Source organism: Crocodylus porosus, unplaced genomic scaffold, assembly GCF_001723895.1.
Source record: "Crocodylus porosus isolate Cpor-Errol unplaced genomic scaffold, CroPor_comp1, whole genome shotgun sequence".
Taxonomy (NCBI): Eukaryota; Metazoa; Chordata; order Crocodylia; family Crocodylidae; genus Crocodylus; species Crocodylus porosus.
In genome coordinates, this window is record NW_017728918.1 from 80157820 (window position 1) to 80174459 (window position 16640).

The 16640-nt window shown below is 38.9% G+C and overlaps 1 protein-coding gene across 1 annotated transcript in view; it reads right to left on the reverse strand.

Annotated features, from left to right (window-relative positions):
• Positions 1-16640, reverse strand: part of ASCC3 (activating signal cointegrator 1 complex subunit 3) — a 555582-nt gene that overhangs the window by 493106 nt on the left and 45836 nt on the right. Inside the window, exon 4 of the mRNA XM_019537809.1 lies at positions 14947-15530. Coding sequence (XP_019393354.1) covers positions 14947-15530 — 584 coding nt within the window. The remainder of the gene's footprint in view (positions 1-14946; positions 15531-16640) is intronic.

The window sequence follows — 16640 nt, forward strand, 5'->3', positions numbered from 1 at the left end:
GAACTGGAAAATGATAGGTTAAACTTGGACCCCAAAACTAGGTATTTCCAAACTCCAAATTATGTTTTGTATAATTTTGAGGTCAACAAGCTCCTCCATAATTAAACTGCAGAAGATACCGAGTACTAACATGGAACTTATCACTGACTATCTCCACAAATAGCTTTTAAAGTGTCAGAGGAAGCTGACAACTGGTCATATAATTAAAAGTTTTTAATCAAAGAATATTTTTAGTAGTTATTACACTCAGAAATACATACTGACATTCTGTGAGAAGCTTTACACACAGGATGAGAAGATTTACTCGCAAGGAAGAGATTGTATGCAAGGAATTCCGAGGACATCTTTGGTTCTGTTTCAAACTAAGAGAAACATGGCAGCTGAAAAGCATCTGGGAAGTTCAAATGAAAAAGAAGAACTACAGCTTATATGGAGATTGAGTCTTGGATTCTGCTAGGGAGCAGAGGAGCCAGCTGGGAGGAAGGATGCATTAGGAAATTCAGATTCTGACATATTTAGATAGCGAAAAATAAAACATTAGCTAATGTAAAATGACAGTGCAATATAATTTATGTAAATTCTTGATTTCAGAAAACATTTTTGTCCACTACACTTGATTATATGTGCTTCCAGCATACAGAACTGGAACAAACCTTACTAAAAGCTAGCAAAACAACACTGCCCATTCAAACTAGTATAGTCATAAAAATTCAGCATCTCCAATATTCAAATCCAAAATCCCACAAAACTGTGAAGAGCTAGTGTCTTGTGTAATCTTTTGCCTAAAGAAATGTCTTTTAGAATGACAAATAATTAGGAAAATAAGACCACACACACTTCTCATATCAGCACATGGTATTTGGCTGATAAATACCATCTTGCAGCTTCTATAGTGCCTAAACTCACATAAGATACCAGTCAAGTAGCATTCTCAATCCAATTTAAGCAGCACTAAAATTGTCCAAAAGCTCATGACAGCTTATCCAGTGGATGGGCACCACATGGTTGTAGTTTATAACAATCTGGGGTCACCAGAAAGCAAATTGACAATGTGGTTCCACATTTTTCTTTGTTTCATTTAGCTGTCTTTTGTTGTGATTTAGCAAAGATAACAATAAATATTTTCTTAATATTAATTTCTGTATTAATACTTGGCTTTGTTTCCATATTACATAATCACAGACAGGATAGGAAGTGAACTTTGTTGTTTTGAATGCAGAGTTAGATGAGTCACAACATCATCTCTCAAAAAGATATGGTCTGAATTGCAAGTCTTTAAAAAACAAAAGCAAATTAAAAAAAAAACCTAAAGGAATATCACATTTAGAAGACAACAATATGCTTAACAAGCTAAAAGCCAAGATTTTCCTGCTTTAAAAAAAAGAGGGTTCCTCTTAAATCTTTAAGATAAACCTTATAGCCATGAAAATTCTCCTAACAAAAGATTAGATTTAAAAAAACCCTGAAAAAGGACATGAGAAACAAAATATTCATCATGTAAGTAATATTAAAACCATGACATCAAGGGAAGGGAAGGGTATTGCAATGACTTTGCCCCATACATAAATATTATTTTACACTTAAGAAGAATTGTCTTGTCTCTAACATGGACAGTCAGTCTTTAATTAGATGAGATCCTTCTATAAAATATGGGACATTACATCTCAAGAGCACAGACTAAAATAGTATTGCAACAAGATGCATTGTAGACACAAGACGTTTCCTTTAATGTCAAACAGAGGATGAATAGGCAAAACCAAAAAAAGTAGTTTTGGAGATCTATTTCCTGAAATTTGTCTTTCTTCTATGGCATGCTTTTTGGTCCTCTTTTGACAAAACTGATCCCAAACATAGATCAGTGATTCTCAACCAGGCTGCCATGGCAACTTGGGGTGTCACAAAATAAACTGAGATTTCAAATCAGTCATCTATAGTGCTAAAACAGTATCGACTTGATGAGGTCTGAGTTATCTGCAACAAAAACTTTGTTCCATATTTTTCTGTAGTCAAAATTTGAGTGAAAACTAAGAGCTAACGTGTTCCAAGTGCAGCCTTGAGTCTAGAAATGGTGACGGCATTAGATACTTTACCAAAACACAACCTGACCCTAAATATAATATACAGCGGCATAGCTAGTAACCTCAGTGCCCTGGGCTGAGATACTGTCCAGTGCGAGAGAACTGGGACGTGGAGCATGCTAGAATACTGCTGGTGCTTGATCTAAAAATCAGCACCCAGGGATGGTTCCTCACTTACCCCATCCTCATTATGCTCTTGATACTACCTGGTTAATACCAATACATTAATATGGTTAACTACCTCTCTCTACTTATAATATAGATGGTTGAGTCACTTTTACCAAAATGTAAAAGACAACTGACTTTTTAAACTAATCGTTGGCTTAAGTAAAACTTCATGGCCTTAAAGCTAATGAAAGTAAACTTTGCAGCCAACTTTCTTGAGAGAATCTGTTTGAATGCTTAAGTGGGAGAGACTTCAGTACTTAGTGCTTCTCTGGAGGTGATAAACATAAAAGAACAAAACTGTAAGGGTAATCAGAATTCCTGGTGTTATCACTTGTAGATGTAGACATAAAAGTTCTGTCTACTTTACAAATCAAATACCAGTACCAGGAAAGGCACATTTCATACTGAGGAGAGTGTCTGTAAATTGCAGTAATGACAAGGAAACAAGAAAGTGGATCATTACCAGTAAAAGTCTACATGCACTTCCTCCCAATTTATTTGGGAGGAAAAGTGCTGTTTTATACAATAATACATTTTTATTCATCTTGACTTGCGTAAAATGTAGGATAGACACGTATACAGCATGTAACAAAGAATATTAAAAACTATTTCTGCAGTTGGCTTGCAAAACACAAGTTCTAAAATTTAGTATCTGAGAAATGATAATTAAATGCTGTTTCACAAAAGTAGTGTCACTCAGAAAGCACTTCTTACATTAGTCTTAATTTAGACAGTTGTACAGAAACAATTTTATGAGCATGCCTATTATAAATAAGTTCTTAAATAGCATTAGAAATTTGTTCATTTAAATTAAGACTACATTTATTTTCTGTTAAGAAGTGTCCATGCCAGATCCCTGTTTATTTCAAGAAACTAAATGAATGATTTCTCTGAATAACAAATGCCCATTATTTACAGGTACTTAATTTAGTAGACCAATTTAACAAAGCTGAAGTCAAGGTCACTTTACAACTTAATTAAGAAGACTTGCAATGTTAGGGCAATTTATTTCCTGTGTACTATAATTAATTAGATGTGGTGCAAGTAAGGTTAAATCTAGGTACTTCAGAGTATTTAAAAGCCCACTCGACATTTTATTTACCATGTGACCACACTAACTGACAAGTTCCCTGAACTTAAGAAAAAACAAATGCTGATTGGCTCTCAAGCAGCAGAACAATTCATTTTTTTTTTTTGTCATTTTAGTGCAGGAGATTTATCAACAAACACAGACCTGTTTTAATACAAAATTGAATGCATTAAAAAAAATGAAGGACGGTGAAGGTCAAGTACTTTTTTGTTGTTTTTGTTAAATTGTGTTAGACTTCTTAACTCATACTATGTTGCATCTCTTCTTTTTTATTTGATTTTGTAACCAAAACATGTCACTTCTTAAGAGTGAAAAGAAAAAAAAAAATCAATGAAGATATACTGTTAAATTTAAAATGTTAGAGTTTTCATTTTTAAATAATTTATAGTTTCCATATTATTTATGCTATGCCTCATACACTGATTTTATAAGCATCATAGAAGGGCAGCATATGATCTAGTAAATAAATATCTGCAACACTCAATAGCCAAGAAGTGAAGAAGTGCATTGCAATTTTAGAAAAGCAAAAAAACTACATTCCTTAAATAAACAATAAACCATCTGGACACTTCCGGACAAATTCTTTTATGAAATCTAATCTCTAAGATTTATAGTAATTATGCTTCAGAAAGGAGGCCACTGGTAACCATAACTTTAGAGGAGAGTATACAAATGAGGTATGTCTAGAGCAGGAGCAAGCAAACTCGTCCACAGGCCTGATTCGGCACATGGAAAACTCCATTTCCCAGCAGCCCCTACCTGTGTAGTTGCAGCTGGTTTCCATGGAGACCACGGGAGGAGTGGGAGCCATTACAGTGCAGGGCTGGGGTTTCCACGGAGACCGGCCCACTAGCAGGGCACACAGCTGGGCAGGAAACTGCTCTGGGCCTGGCATTTTCCAGTGATAACAGCATGGTCCAGAGCCAGTACAGAACTATGATCCGCTGCCTTCATGCCCCAGCCATGGGCATGCAGACAGTGAATCACATCTCTGGCCCAGCTGGGGCCTGGGGGGAGGGCACAGACCATGGCGGTGACAGCTGGGCCACAGCAGTGAGGTAGAGCCAGAGCCTGGCACGTGAGCAGCTGACAGAGGGAGGAAGTGAGGACAGCCTCCCCCCCACCCATCCATTACTCCTCATGCTGCTGGTGCAGGATTCATGCCAGTGGGACCTACAGCAACGAGTCTCGCTGTCCTGCTCCACCCTCCCACACTGGCACCTATCCACTGGACCACAGAGGTGGCTCCTGCCTGTGCTGGTCTGGCCAGGCTGCAGGCTTATACCTGCTGCTGGCACACAAGTCCTTGGGGGGCACATGGCCCCCCATATCCCACACCCACCCGCAGTCCCACATGCTGGGAGCCTGGGGGTAGCAAACATCAGGTCAGAAGTAAGGGGCATCAGCAGGGCTGGGGGGTTGGGGGACTGTGGGTTGGGAGTGAGGGACACCAGCAGGGCCAGGGAGTTGTGGGTCAGGAGTGTGGGGCACCAGCAGGGCCAGGGGTCTCTTTTCTATTTAAACCATTTACCAGTTGGGAATGGCCATTAATGTTTACACATGGGTCCTAGTACAAAAAAGGTTGAGAATCACCTCTCTAATACTTTGAAATCTCAACTACTCAACATTTGAAAAGGCCTTGTATATACTTGACAAGATTTGTCTGTGTAGTTATACAGTAAGACTCAGATATTTTGCAGGCTTAGGTTCCTTATCCCACTGCAAAAGGTTTGTGATGTACCCAGGTACCCACCAGCAAGTGACTTCATGGTACCACTGGGACCCTCTAGCTACTTCCTGCCACTATGATTTCAAAGTCACAATAAACTATGAAGGTTGTGAACCATTCAGATGTAAATAATCTGGGTTTTACTGTACAAACAATCTGACAAGTGGAGGTACGCTTATACTTGCAAATTACCTCCTTTAGTGGAGTAGCAAAATCAGTTGACTAGAACAAACACTACCAAACAAAAAACAAGCAAAAGAACCACCAACCCCAAAGACTTCTTTGTATAACTATACTGATGGTATGGTTCTTGGAGGCATACCTGTTTTTAAGGGCTGTTATCTTCCACTAGTAAATGAAAGCTTTCCAGCAAAAACTAGGCCAAACCTTAGCTACTTTAAATTTCAGCCAGAAAGCAGGGCAGGATAGCACTTTACAGATTAAGGTCCCCTCTACACATTATATCTATTGTGCAACTATCTTCTCAATTGCAAAATAAAATTTAAACTGGTCACATGTGGAAATCAACTATCATTGTGCTTTATAAAGGTCCACCTACCTACAGTTATTACTCAAACATGTGTAATAACTTTATATCCTGTTTCTATCCAGCTTTAATTTGCATGTGTAGGCAGTCCTGTGGCTGAGAGATCACAGGTGACAGGGCTCATGTCCCAGCTAGGACACATGCTGAGACTAAAAATCCCCACACCTGACAGCACTCTCAGTCTCAGCTGTCCCCTATGCACAACAAAGACCAACAGTCCTGCACCTGCCTGACAGGGCTCTTGGTCCCAGCTGTACCCCATATGTAGCCAAAACCAAGAATCCCTGCACTTGACAGGGCTCTCAGACACAGCTGTACCTCACACATAACCAGGAATGTGAGTCCCATGCCTAACAGGGTTCTTGGTCACAGCTGCACCCCATGTGCCCCCATGCCTCTCAGTCCCACCTGTTCATGATCCCCATCAGCAAAGGGGGCTCACAAGCATGGGAGCCTGCTTCTTGCTGATTAAACTCCTTCTATTGGCAATAATTAGCTCTCACGTGCAATCCCACAATCGGGCCTCCTGTGCAAATCATGCACTAGATCTAATTGCACCTTTACTTGCACGTGTAGAAGGGACCCAAGGTGTGATATTTGATCTGGTTAACTAATTCAAGTCTGATTAACACCATCTAATTCCTAGTCAAGGCAAAGCAAATGTGCTTGAGAAAACACCAAACTGGTTGCAACAGGAATAAAAAAAAAAAGGAAGGCAATTTCTACAGTAGGTATTAAATCAAGGTAGTTAACGTCCTACTACTTTAAAAATGGTTACACCCAAAGTAACTGTCTAGGGTGTCTGTTTAGACAAGCAAGCTCACCCAGAGTGAAGAATGACTGAAACACACTCTGAAGAAAGCAAAGGAAAGCTCTTCTGGCCAGCAAAAGACTAAGATTCTTACTGAACTCAAAGTACTGTATTGTTTTGGGAACACATAAGCAATAGTAAGCATTGTTTCTTTTTTCTTTTTTTTTTTATACTGTTATTATAGTTAATAAAGACAGGTTAATCTAGATACATTAAAGGACTAGGAGCTGCTCATAACTATCTCTTATAATGGCATCTCTTAAGTTTGGGATGTATCTATTGATTGATTAATATCGATAGATCTATCTATCAATATAGATATATAATAGTATAATAATAGTACTATACTACTACAAATGATAATGTGGTTTTGATTTGCCTCTTTAGTTTTGAATCCGCACTGTCTATACCCACTATGAGTATCTAAACAGGTAACATCCATTTCTTTCCTAAAAATTAAATGACCCCCATGGCACAACCTTTACTTTCCATCTACCTGTCCTTTCTCCTACCATTCTGTCCCTCAGTCTACAATCAATCCTCCGCCTCACTTCTGCTTCTCCTGTAGCTCTTTACCCACTTCTCCAAGGCTTACTTAAGAGAAAGCAGCCATAGCTCACTCTTCCTAGTGTTCATGTTGCAGAGTGACAAAGGACCACACACTGTGGTTCCTTAACTGTGAAAAAGCAGAGGAGAGAGTAAACTTGTTCTGAGTTTCCAGCCCATTTCTTTTGCCTCTTCCTCCAAGGCTTAATTGCATAAACGAAGAAGATCTTTAACCTAGATCTGAGAATTTTCACATCAGACATGCTTGGCATCAACAAGGACGGTCTGTCACACTCCTCTGGTATGACATGTAAAATTCTACAGCCAGTACAATTTCCAGTTTTAAAATTGGGCAGCCAAACATTTCCAGTTTTAAAATTATTTCATTTGACACCATATCTCAGCTCCCCTAGAACAGTAAAATAAAGTTTTTGTTTAGATCAGAAATCTCTGGATCTCCAGGCATAACCAGACATTTATCTTCTCTAGATCCTCCCTAGTTTCCACGTGGTTGGAAAACGTGTTCTCTCTACATTTCTGAAAAATCCTCTGGCTTCTTTACTACTCATTTCATCCAGGAAGAGCACACACCAACTGTAGAAACTTCCTCAGCCTGACAAAGGGCTTTTAAACCCAAAAGCTTACTAAAAAATTTTTTCCAACTATTTAGGTTGGTCTAATGAAAGGTATCAGGTTCACCCAAAGAACCCTGTCTCCCTAAGATCTGAAATGGTAGTTCATATGGTAGTTAAGAGGAATTATATTAATTCCTTCCAGACTAAGACACAAATTATTATTTCTTTAACACAGCATAACACCACAGAGTCTAGACAAATAAGCATTTTTCAGTTAACTTATTCTCCAATGTGCATTAATTATGAAGGAGACCAACGTATAGTACAAGAATCAGAATATACAGACAGAACTACTTATTTCTGATTCTGAGAAAAATTCATGTGGCCTTTCAGAAGTAACAACCTCTCTTAGTTTCCCAATACCATACCATAGTGAGAAAATAAAATCTAGATAAATCAGTAAAATATGTACACTAACAATTATATAGGGTACAGAAACATTACTCATTTTCATGCGTGTAACTTGTATCAGTTGGTAGTCCAATGTAAATTGAAGCAGTGCTTGGAGCAGGATACTGTCTTCCAAGACAGGTGCATTCAGTGACGCAAGGAAAGTGAGGTGGCAAGGGATTTGGTAATACTGGTAACTGAGCAAACAGCTACCCCAGAATAAAACTAACTGAAGCTGTGGGAGGCATCACCTGTACTGATGTACCGTTCACAATTTAAAACTGTATGTGTTATTGAGGAGTTACCCCCTTACACCATGACGCCTCCCACCCCCACTTTAATCATAGTACTTCCTCAGTCATATGGTACTTCCTCAATCACCCCTTACAACTTCCAACACACAGTAAGATGGACAAGTTAATTTGAATTTCCTAGGTGACTTAACTTATAATGTCCTTGCTTTCACATCAGGTGTATAGTGTGATCAACCAACAGTTTCATGAAGTACTTTTAAACCCCATTTTAGATAGATAGGGAGGGAACAGAAGGGACAAAGGGAAAGATTATACACCTTATTTATTCAAACCCAAGACAACTCTGAATTTAAGACAATCTGCCAATAATTAGATTGTATATACAGAAAATATATGTTATGATGCATAAATTATAATTTATAAATTATTATTATGGGGGGGGTCATCTAAAATTTGTGTCCCCCTCCATTACAGTGGGGAAAGAAGTGACAGAGTGAAAGGCAGCAAGGGGCAGGCAGGTAGTAGGAGTCAAATAACATTCCCCCTGCCACCTACCCCCCTCCCCACCACTTACCCAGTCTGCCACCTGCCCCTTCACACCTGCCCCTCTGCTACCACCACCCTCTTCCCCCCAAGTCTGGTCCTCAAGGACAAGCCCCAAGACCAAATCAAACTAAAGGACAAAGGTAACTAAACAACTGGTATATGAACTGGCCAAAACGGTCTGTTATAGTAGCAGAAAAATGAACTCAGTAGATCCCATCCAGTCTTGTATGCCTAGGAAAATCCATATAATTTTCACCATTCTATCTGTCTTTTCTCAGAATGACATGTGGTAACCTTCAGGCAATGAACAGTCTTTTCCCTGTGATTAACCATAAGAAGTTACGGAAATTTGGAGCTCCAATCAGAATTCTATGTTCATTAGTTTCCCCTTGCTCCTATCCCAGCATGGAGGGCCTGGAGCATCCAGAAGAAAAGGTTTTCGTGAACAGGATAATGAAAGAAAACAAAAGTATAAGCAAAATCAAGCATTCAGAGATGAGGGAAGTTGCAGTTCAAATTTCTCTTCTTCCCCACCCCCCAAGTGAGAGGACTGACCCTCTGACTGCAGCTGAGCCCTGCCTGAATACTGAATACGGAGAAGGCTGTCAAGGAGCCAGTTGCTACACAGCAAATTCAAAGAGCATAAAATCTAATACTATGTCAAATTTCACACTAACAAATCAACTACATGAAGAGGAAAAAATGGTAATTTAGACTGTTCTTTAAAGTCCATCTGAAAACACAACTTAAAGCTGGGAGCCGTTGGCTCCATAATTAAAACTTGCATGTTAAAGCTATTCAGAAACTGCAGCTGGTGCTGAATTAGGCATCCATCTTCTTAAGTTCTTTCTTTTTGAGATTGTATTAAACCAGTGCTCCACTGATTTTAAGGAGTGGCTTTGAATCTTAAAGCAAGCCTAGAGCCTACTGCCTTGCTTTCCTATGACATACTGCCACCCTTTATCATCTGAAACCACACCTACTTTAAAATAAAAGTATGAGGAAGGGAGAATACTTTTTAATTAGCAACCAAATTCTCAGAAAATTACTTCTTCTTCCGATTTATAGGAGTCCTAATTTCAGTACATTCCCCCCCCCACATACACACTTTTTTTTTTTTCCCTGTCCAGGTGTTAGAAGAGTCAGATAAAGGTACAATAGTCTGGATCTCCGATGGGTATCACAAGGGAGAAGACAATTGGGTTAACTGATTCAATCTGGTACAAACATTAGTTTATAAGGTAATTTTTAAATAAAAGGTTTCCAGAACCCAGAGGTACATCTGTGCTCTTCTATTGTAGAAAAAAAAAATTTAAAGCTAAATATGAATAAGTGCAGTAGACCAGGTCTAGACATAGCTGGAACTTGGGAAGGGGCACCTACCCAAGGACTTTTGTTTACACATGGGAAATGTAGGCTTGGATGGAGCAGAGTACAGAAATAAGCAAGGCCATTTTAATGAACCAATCCAAGCTCAACCTTTAATTCTAAATCACATTTGTCTCTACACTGGATCCTGGCAAGCTTGTGCCATGACAATCTTTGGTACCAATTTAAAAGTATCCTTAAAATCAGGACTAGAAAGAAAAGGACAAAACCAAAAGTTAACTTTAAAGGACTGCTGGGTGACAGAGCATGCAGCTCACACTTTAATCGTCAGTTCTCCTAAAGGCTGTAGTAAATGTACAAAGAACATGAAAATTTACTTGACAAAATAAAAAGGTCTTGCTCATTATCTCTAATAGGATTAATAAAAAGGTTTAAAAAGCTAAACTGACCAGGTGACCTATACCATGTCACCTTAGTCTATATATTCATTAAAAAGAAAATGAGTCAGTCATTCTTCTGTTATTTTTTACATTTCTCTCTTCCATTCAAGTAGTTGGTACGTACATTCAAGGGCTATGATTGATATATGCTTTGTTTAATCTGCAACTCTAGAAGCTAAAGCTACCTAAGGTGTAGATTTAAATAATTTAGACAATGAGACATACATACCCACATAGACAATCCCTACCATGAAGTAAGTAGCAGGCAACCAAGATTAAGGACTAAACTTCAAGTGTATACATTTAAAATAAGTTAATATCAAATGGGAATGAGTGCTTAAAATTTCATTTTCTTTTGTATTATAACTCTATCCATTTTATAGTTGAATTCTCCTACTCATTTATAGTGTTTGATATATTTTGTCTAGCATATATGGAAAAATTTGAGTAAGCTGATGCCATATGCCCAATGACACTCATGCATTGATATTAGTTATGCAGAGGCTTCCTCTTAACATCAAAAAAAAAAAAAAAAAAAAAAAAACTTCTTTAAGTGTGAAGTGGAATTTAAAACATTCTCATTGCACAACTATTTGTAGGCCCATTCAATACAACCTACTATTTCACATTTATGTCCCAATTTCCAGAGCACGCTAAATTTCTCTTTGTACTTATTCGACCCAGTTAACGTTAGCAGTTTTCAATGCGTTGGGGGGGGAGAGGGAAGGGGGGTGATGAGGGGAAAGCACAAAGGAAAAAAGAAGGGAAATGATCCTTGCATTTGTGTTACAATAGAAGTGACTAGTTAGGAGTAAAAAGCTTAAGCTTCGGAAACCTATTTTTGTAAGTATTAATTAGAACAGAAAAAGACCTCTGTGGAATAACATTAATGTGCAAATACAATCATTTATACAAGTTATCTATTAAAATGTAACATGAGGAAACCAGTTTACAGTTATCCTGACAAATTCTCATATATTTTTTAATTAATCATTTTGAAAGAATTATTATGGTGGCAACATGTGTGAATTCAAAAATCACATGCTAAATATTAATAAAATCATTAACACAACCATATTTGATCAACTGGCATCAATAATCTGCTATAGTACTAGATTTACTACTACTATTTTTTTTTCTTCCATATAACTGACTTGTTCTGGGTCAGTACAAGTTTCAGGTTTATCAACAAATCTGAAGTATTTCGGTTACTTATTGACTCCAATGTACTATATATAATCTAATTTGACTACAGTTTATATTCCTAGTATTCCAGGAACTGAAAAAGTAAAAGCAAGAAATAATATTTAAGTCAGCAGTAACAAGCAAAAATCCTCTCTCTCTCAAGCAAGCAGGAGAGGGAACTATGGCAGCATGTCACAAATTTGAGGAGGCAATGATGATGTACCAAACAGTAAAAACATACTGAGTGCCCATCTTATCAGTTTAATTTAAATCTCACCTCAAGCCTTGGGCCAGATCCACCCCACATGGGTGAGATCTGGCCTGGTATAATGGGCATCTGTGGCAGGGCCAACCTATGGCATGGGACAGCCGTGGGAGCGATGGCAAGGCTGGCAGTAAAAGCCGTAGAGTAAGTGGCTATTTGCCACAGTGGTGGCAATGGGGAAGCAGCAACAGGGCGCATGGAGCTGTGTCAGTCCCTCTTGCTGTTGAGGTCTATGCCCACTGGGGCCCAGGACAGTCAAATTCTGGGGGAGGCCACACCCTCAATTTCACTAGCCCAATTTCCCTAACCGAGTAGGCCAGATAAAGCACCTCTGCAAAACAAAGCTGGGAGGCCATGTTAAAACCAGAATTGTCAAAAATACACTCTTATTGACTTGGGCTGTATACACACATTCAAATATTCTGGAAGAATTAGCCAATGTTTGTTCTCTAGGTAGGGAAACTTACCCAGAGCCACGTGTACAGACATTTGAAAGCTGAGTCCTTGAAGAGTGGAGAGCTTGCAGTGCTGACAATGTGCAGCCAGAAAGAGGAGGGGAAGACTACGGACACTTCTCTGGAGAGAAGCCACAGCATATAGACATTCACTGTCCCAGAAGAAACTCTTCTGGGAATGATTTAAACCTGGCTGTTTCCAGATTATTTTCTCCTAGAGTGGCTATTTTTATCCTGGGAGAAAGCAAGCCTGACCACTCCACACTCATGGTTTCTCCTAGGAGACCAACAACTCTTCCTGAAGAAACTGAATGTCTATACAAGGCCTAAGTGGAAGTTGATTTAGAGTAGGGATGTCAATGTGCAGGCTGCAGATATAGCATTCAGTGGTGGGTCATCTGGCCTGCCATCTTCTTCTAGAACCAGAATGAAGGAGCAGCTGTAATTTTAGAAGTGCCCAGCTCATGTGGTTCCTGTCCCCTTGTCAGCCTCATGGTACTACAGTGAGAAGGTGTCAGTGCCCTGCCTATTGCACCACTGTGAAATGTACCACCCCCACTTTGTCAGTGGCCCCAAGAATCAGCAGTGCTCACTGACAGAGGTAAGCAGCAGTAGCTGTACCAATAATTCCTCCTACAGCAACCTGTGCCTGAGCAGGGAACACAAATCCACATTAACCCCCTGGTTGCTGGCCAAGCTGCCACCTTTGGCTGTGATGACAGGGGCTTCTCAATGAACCCCAGCAAGCCTGGCAGCCCAAGAAGCACTGCAGGAAAGAACACAAGCACCTACCCCATTAGAATTTCATTAGAGGGAACCATAATAGTTTCTTTAAAAAAAAAAAAGAAAGTTAATTAAGGTCCCAAATCCTTAAGAAACTACATATGTATAGGATGTAAGAATTAGAAAAGCCCTTTATTCATACCCAAAATTAGAACAGCAATATATTCATCCTTAAGCCTGTTTGGAATCTTAGTAAACTATTTTAAGGACATTTCATTCACCTCTAGATAAAGCTGGTCCTGTTCTCCTATACCATGCTCACTGCCCAAGTTTTTGGGCAACAGACCAGACCAGTACTGTGCTTAGTGTGGAGAGGTAATTCTCTCTCTTAACTGGCTAAAGTAGAAGAAGTGTTAATGGGCTTTTTTCCCCCCAACCATTTAAAGCAAGAATTTTGAAACAAACAAGTAGCACTTAAAATGTCAAAAATTGATTATTCTATTTTGATTATTCACAAAGAAACTTTATTTCTTATGAACAGTCCCTTATAATTTATAAAGAGTGAAAGGAATTTAAAAAGCAAAACAGACATTAGTAAGCAAACATTTCTCTTAATGCAATATCCTCAAAGTGTGCACAGTGAAACAGCCACTTATCATACTAATTTAATGCCAGCTATAAATCTAGGGCAGTTTTAGAAATGGGCAGTTTATTTTAGGTTAAAGAGCCTCATCTGCATGGAGACACATACGATGAGCCCAGCAGCAAACTTCAAAATAAAATTACTATAATGAAAAAACCTGCATGAAGACACATCCCAAAAAAAACCCACAAGAAAATTTCAAAGCATCATTGCTCTAATGGAGGATATAATACCAATGTCAGTTAGCTTTTAGCAAAAGCTGATGAGTTTCAGATGGGGCCTGTGATCACCCATATCAACAGTGCAGCAGGCAATGAATTAATGGAACCATTGTGATGAAAGGCAACATGCCAACCATATAATATTTGCATTAAGCAGGGAACTGTTTCTGAGGGAGTATAAAGAAGGAAATGGGACAAATACGGAGAAAGAACGTAATCTTCAGCCTTAGTAAACTTTTGATAAGCTTCCCTGAAATCAGAGCAAGCTACTGTTTGCAACCCAAAGAACACCTTACTGTCTTTTTTCCCCAGATGAGTCTCAAAATGGTAGTGTAAAGAAGATTTTTTCCCTGGCAACCAGCTTTTTCTGATCAACACTCAAAATTCAGGTTAAATCACAATGACAAAGAACATGTTCTGAAAAATTTACTACATTTTCTGAAAAACAAGATAGAAGTATTCAAGTCCCACTATAGTTTCAGACTGAACTTTTGCATACCTAATTTGTAAAGCATTTTATTAATAATCTTACAGAATAGTAATATGCAACAGTTTTAATGCAAACCTGCTTGTCCCCACTTCCACTTCAGGGCATATCTCTTTCCTACATTATGACCAGAAAAGAGCCAGCAACCAGGGTTGCATAACATGGAAAAAGCATTCCTTATATTTTAAAGTACCACATTAATCTTCTAAAAAATACTAGGAACACCTCACGTATTTTAGAAGTGTAGTTAGAAGAATAAGTGTCTGAGAGAATTGTGTGTCTAGCCAGGTGGGCCTGTACCTGCTAGACAATCAATTCTTTGTGAGCTTGAAATGAGATAGAGAAAGAGCCTTGATATCTATGTCACATTAAAATAAATATGACAACTACTGTATCTACTGTACCTCATTCTGAAGTTCATCACCACTCTTACTGGATGCAAGCATCTCATACAAAGTGCAGCAGAGATCTTCTATTGTTGGTCCTCCAGGGGTTCCCTTTAGGGACTCATTTAGATACTTTCCAACCTCGCACCACAGAAAAGAGTCATCCGCTCTCTCCGTTGACTTAAGATCATTTTTGTCGCTATAACAAGTTTGGAGGTGCTCCAAATGGTTATTCAGAAATTTCTTGTAATCTAAGCTTATAATTTTCTGTGCATCAACCTCACCGTTTATTGGCAGTTCTTCACAGCAATCCAAATCATGCATGTCAAATGAAAACACTACATTTTTACCAAAGAATACTCTGTTATCACCATTTTGTTCTTCAACCATCTGTATAAGGGCCGTAAGCTGTTCTTCAGTGAAGTGAGAAGCAATCCGACATGTGGCATTACAAGCTGCAGTAGCAGATGATGATGGAAAGGGCCCAAACATCTGCTTGATAGCTTTTGTCTCATCATGACCAACGCATTCCTTCATGTGAAATGTCTTAAAAAGAAAAACAGCTCCACTTTCAATTGCTTCTTGTCCATTTTCAGCTCCAACTGTTCACAAAAAAATAGAAGAAAATGTAAAGTACTTAAAAACCAAGATAATTCTCTTTCATTGCTTGTAACATAACTGTACTCAATTTCTTGCTGCAAGTCACATGAGCAGTCAGAATAACATGAAACTAAAAACATAAGTGTAAGCTGCTGGAAGGCAGCGAAGTTATAAAAAGGTATAAAAATAAAGCATCTACCAATGACTTTTCAGTTATCCTTCTTTTAAAAAAAAAAAAAAAAAGAAGTCAATCCCCTTGCTATCTTCTTCCCCCGTTTCCCCCCCACACCCACCCCATAAAACTTTTTAATATATATTTGGACAACTTTGATTTCTTTGCACAAACTACTTTTTTTTTCCCCAAATAATAACAAAAAGGTGTTAAGGATGTTCAGTAAATAGAATGATCTAATCCACTGAAACATACAATAAAAATAAAGCAAGTTGAAATTCTTCTCTACTCCCATCTTCCATCTATTTAATAGATTTTATAGATTTCATAGACATTAGGGCTAGAAGGGACCTTGGAAGATCGAGTCCAGCCTCTAGCCCCAGGGGCAGGAAGTCAGCTGGAGTCATAGGATCCCAGCAAGAAAAACATCCAGGTTTCTCTTTAAGGCATTCCAAGTAGGTGCTTGAACCACCTCTGGCAGCCCGCCATTTCAGACCTCAGAACTTCAGTAAAGAAGTTCTTCCTTATGTCCAGCCTGAAACGGTTTTGCAGGAGTTTATGACGGTTCGACCTTGTATTCCCTTGGGGCACTCTGGTGAACAAACATTCCCCCAGGTCCTGGTGAACACTCCTTATGAACTTGTAGGTGGCCATCAGGTCACCCCTGACCCTGTGCTTTTCAGGCTGAAAAGTCCCATGGCTCTCAGCCTCTCCTCATAAAGTCTGTTTTCCTGACCTCTGATCATGCACATGGCTCTCCTCTGGACTCTCTCAGGCTTCTCCACATCCTTTTTGAATTGTGGAACCCAAAACTGGACGCAGTACCCCAGCTGCAGCCTCACCAAAGCCGAGTACAATGGGAGAATGATGTCCTCAGATTTGTTTAAGAAGCATCTCTGGATGCAAGCCAGCATTTTGCTCACTATACTGGCTGCAGGCT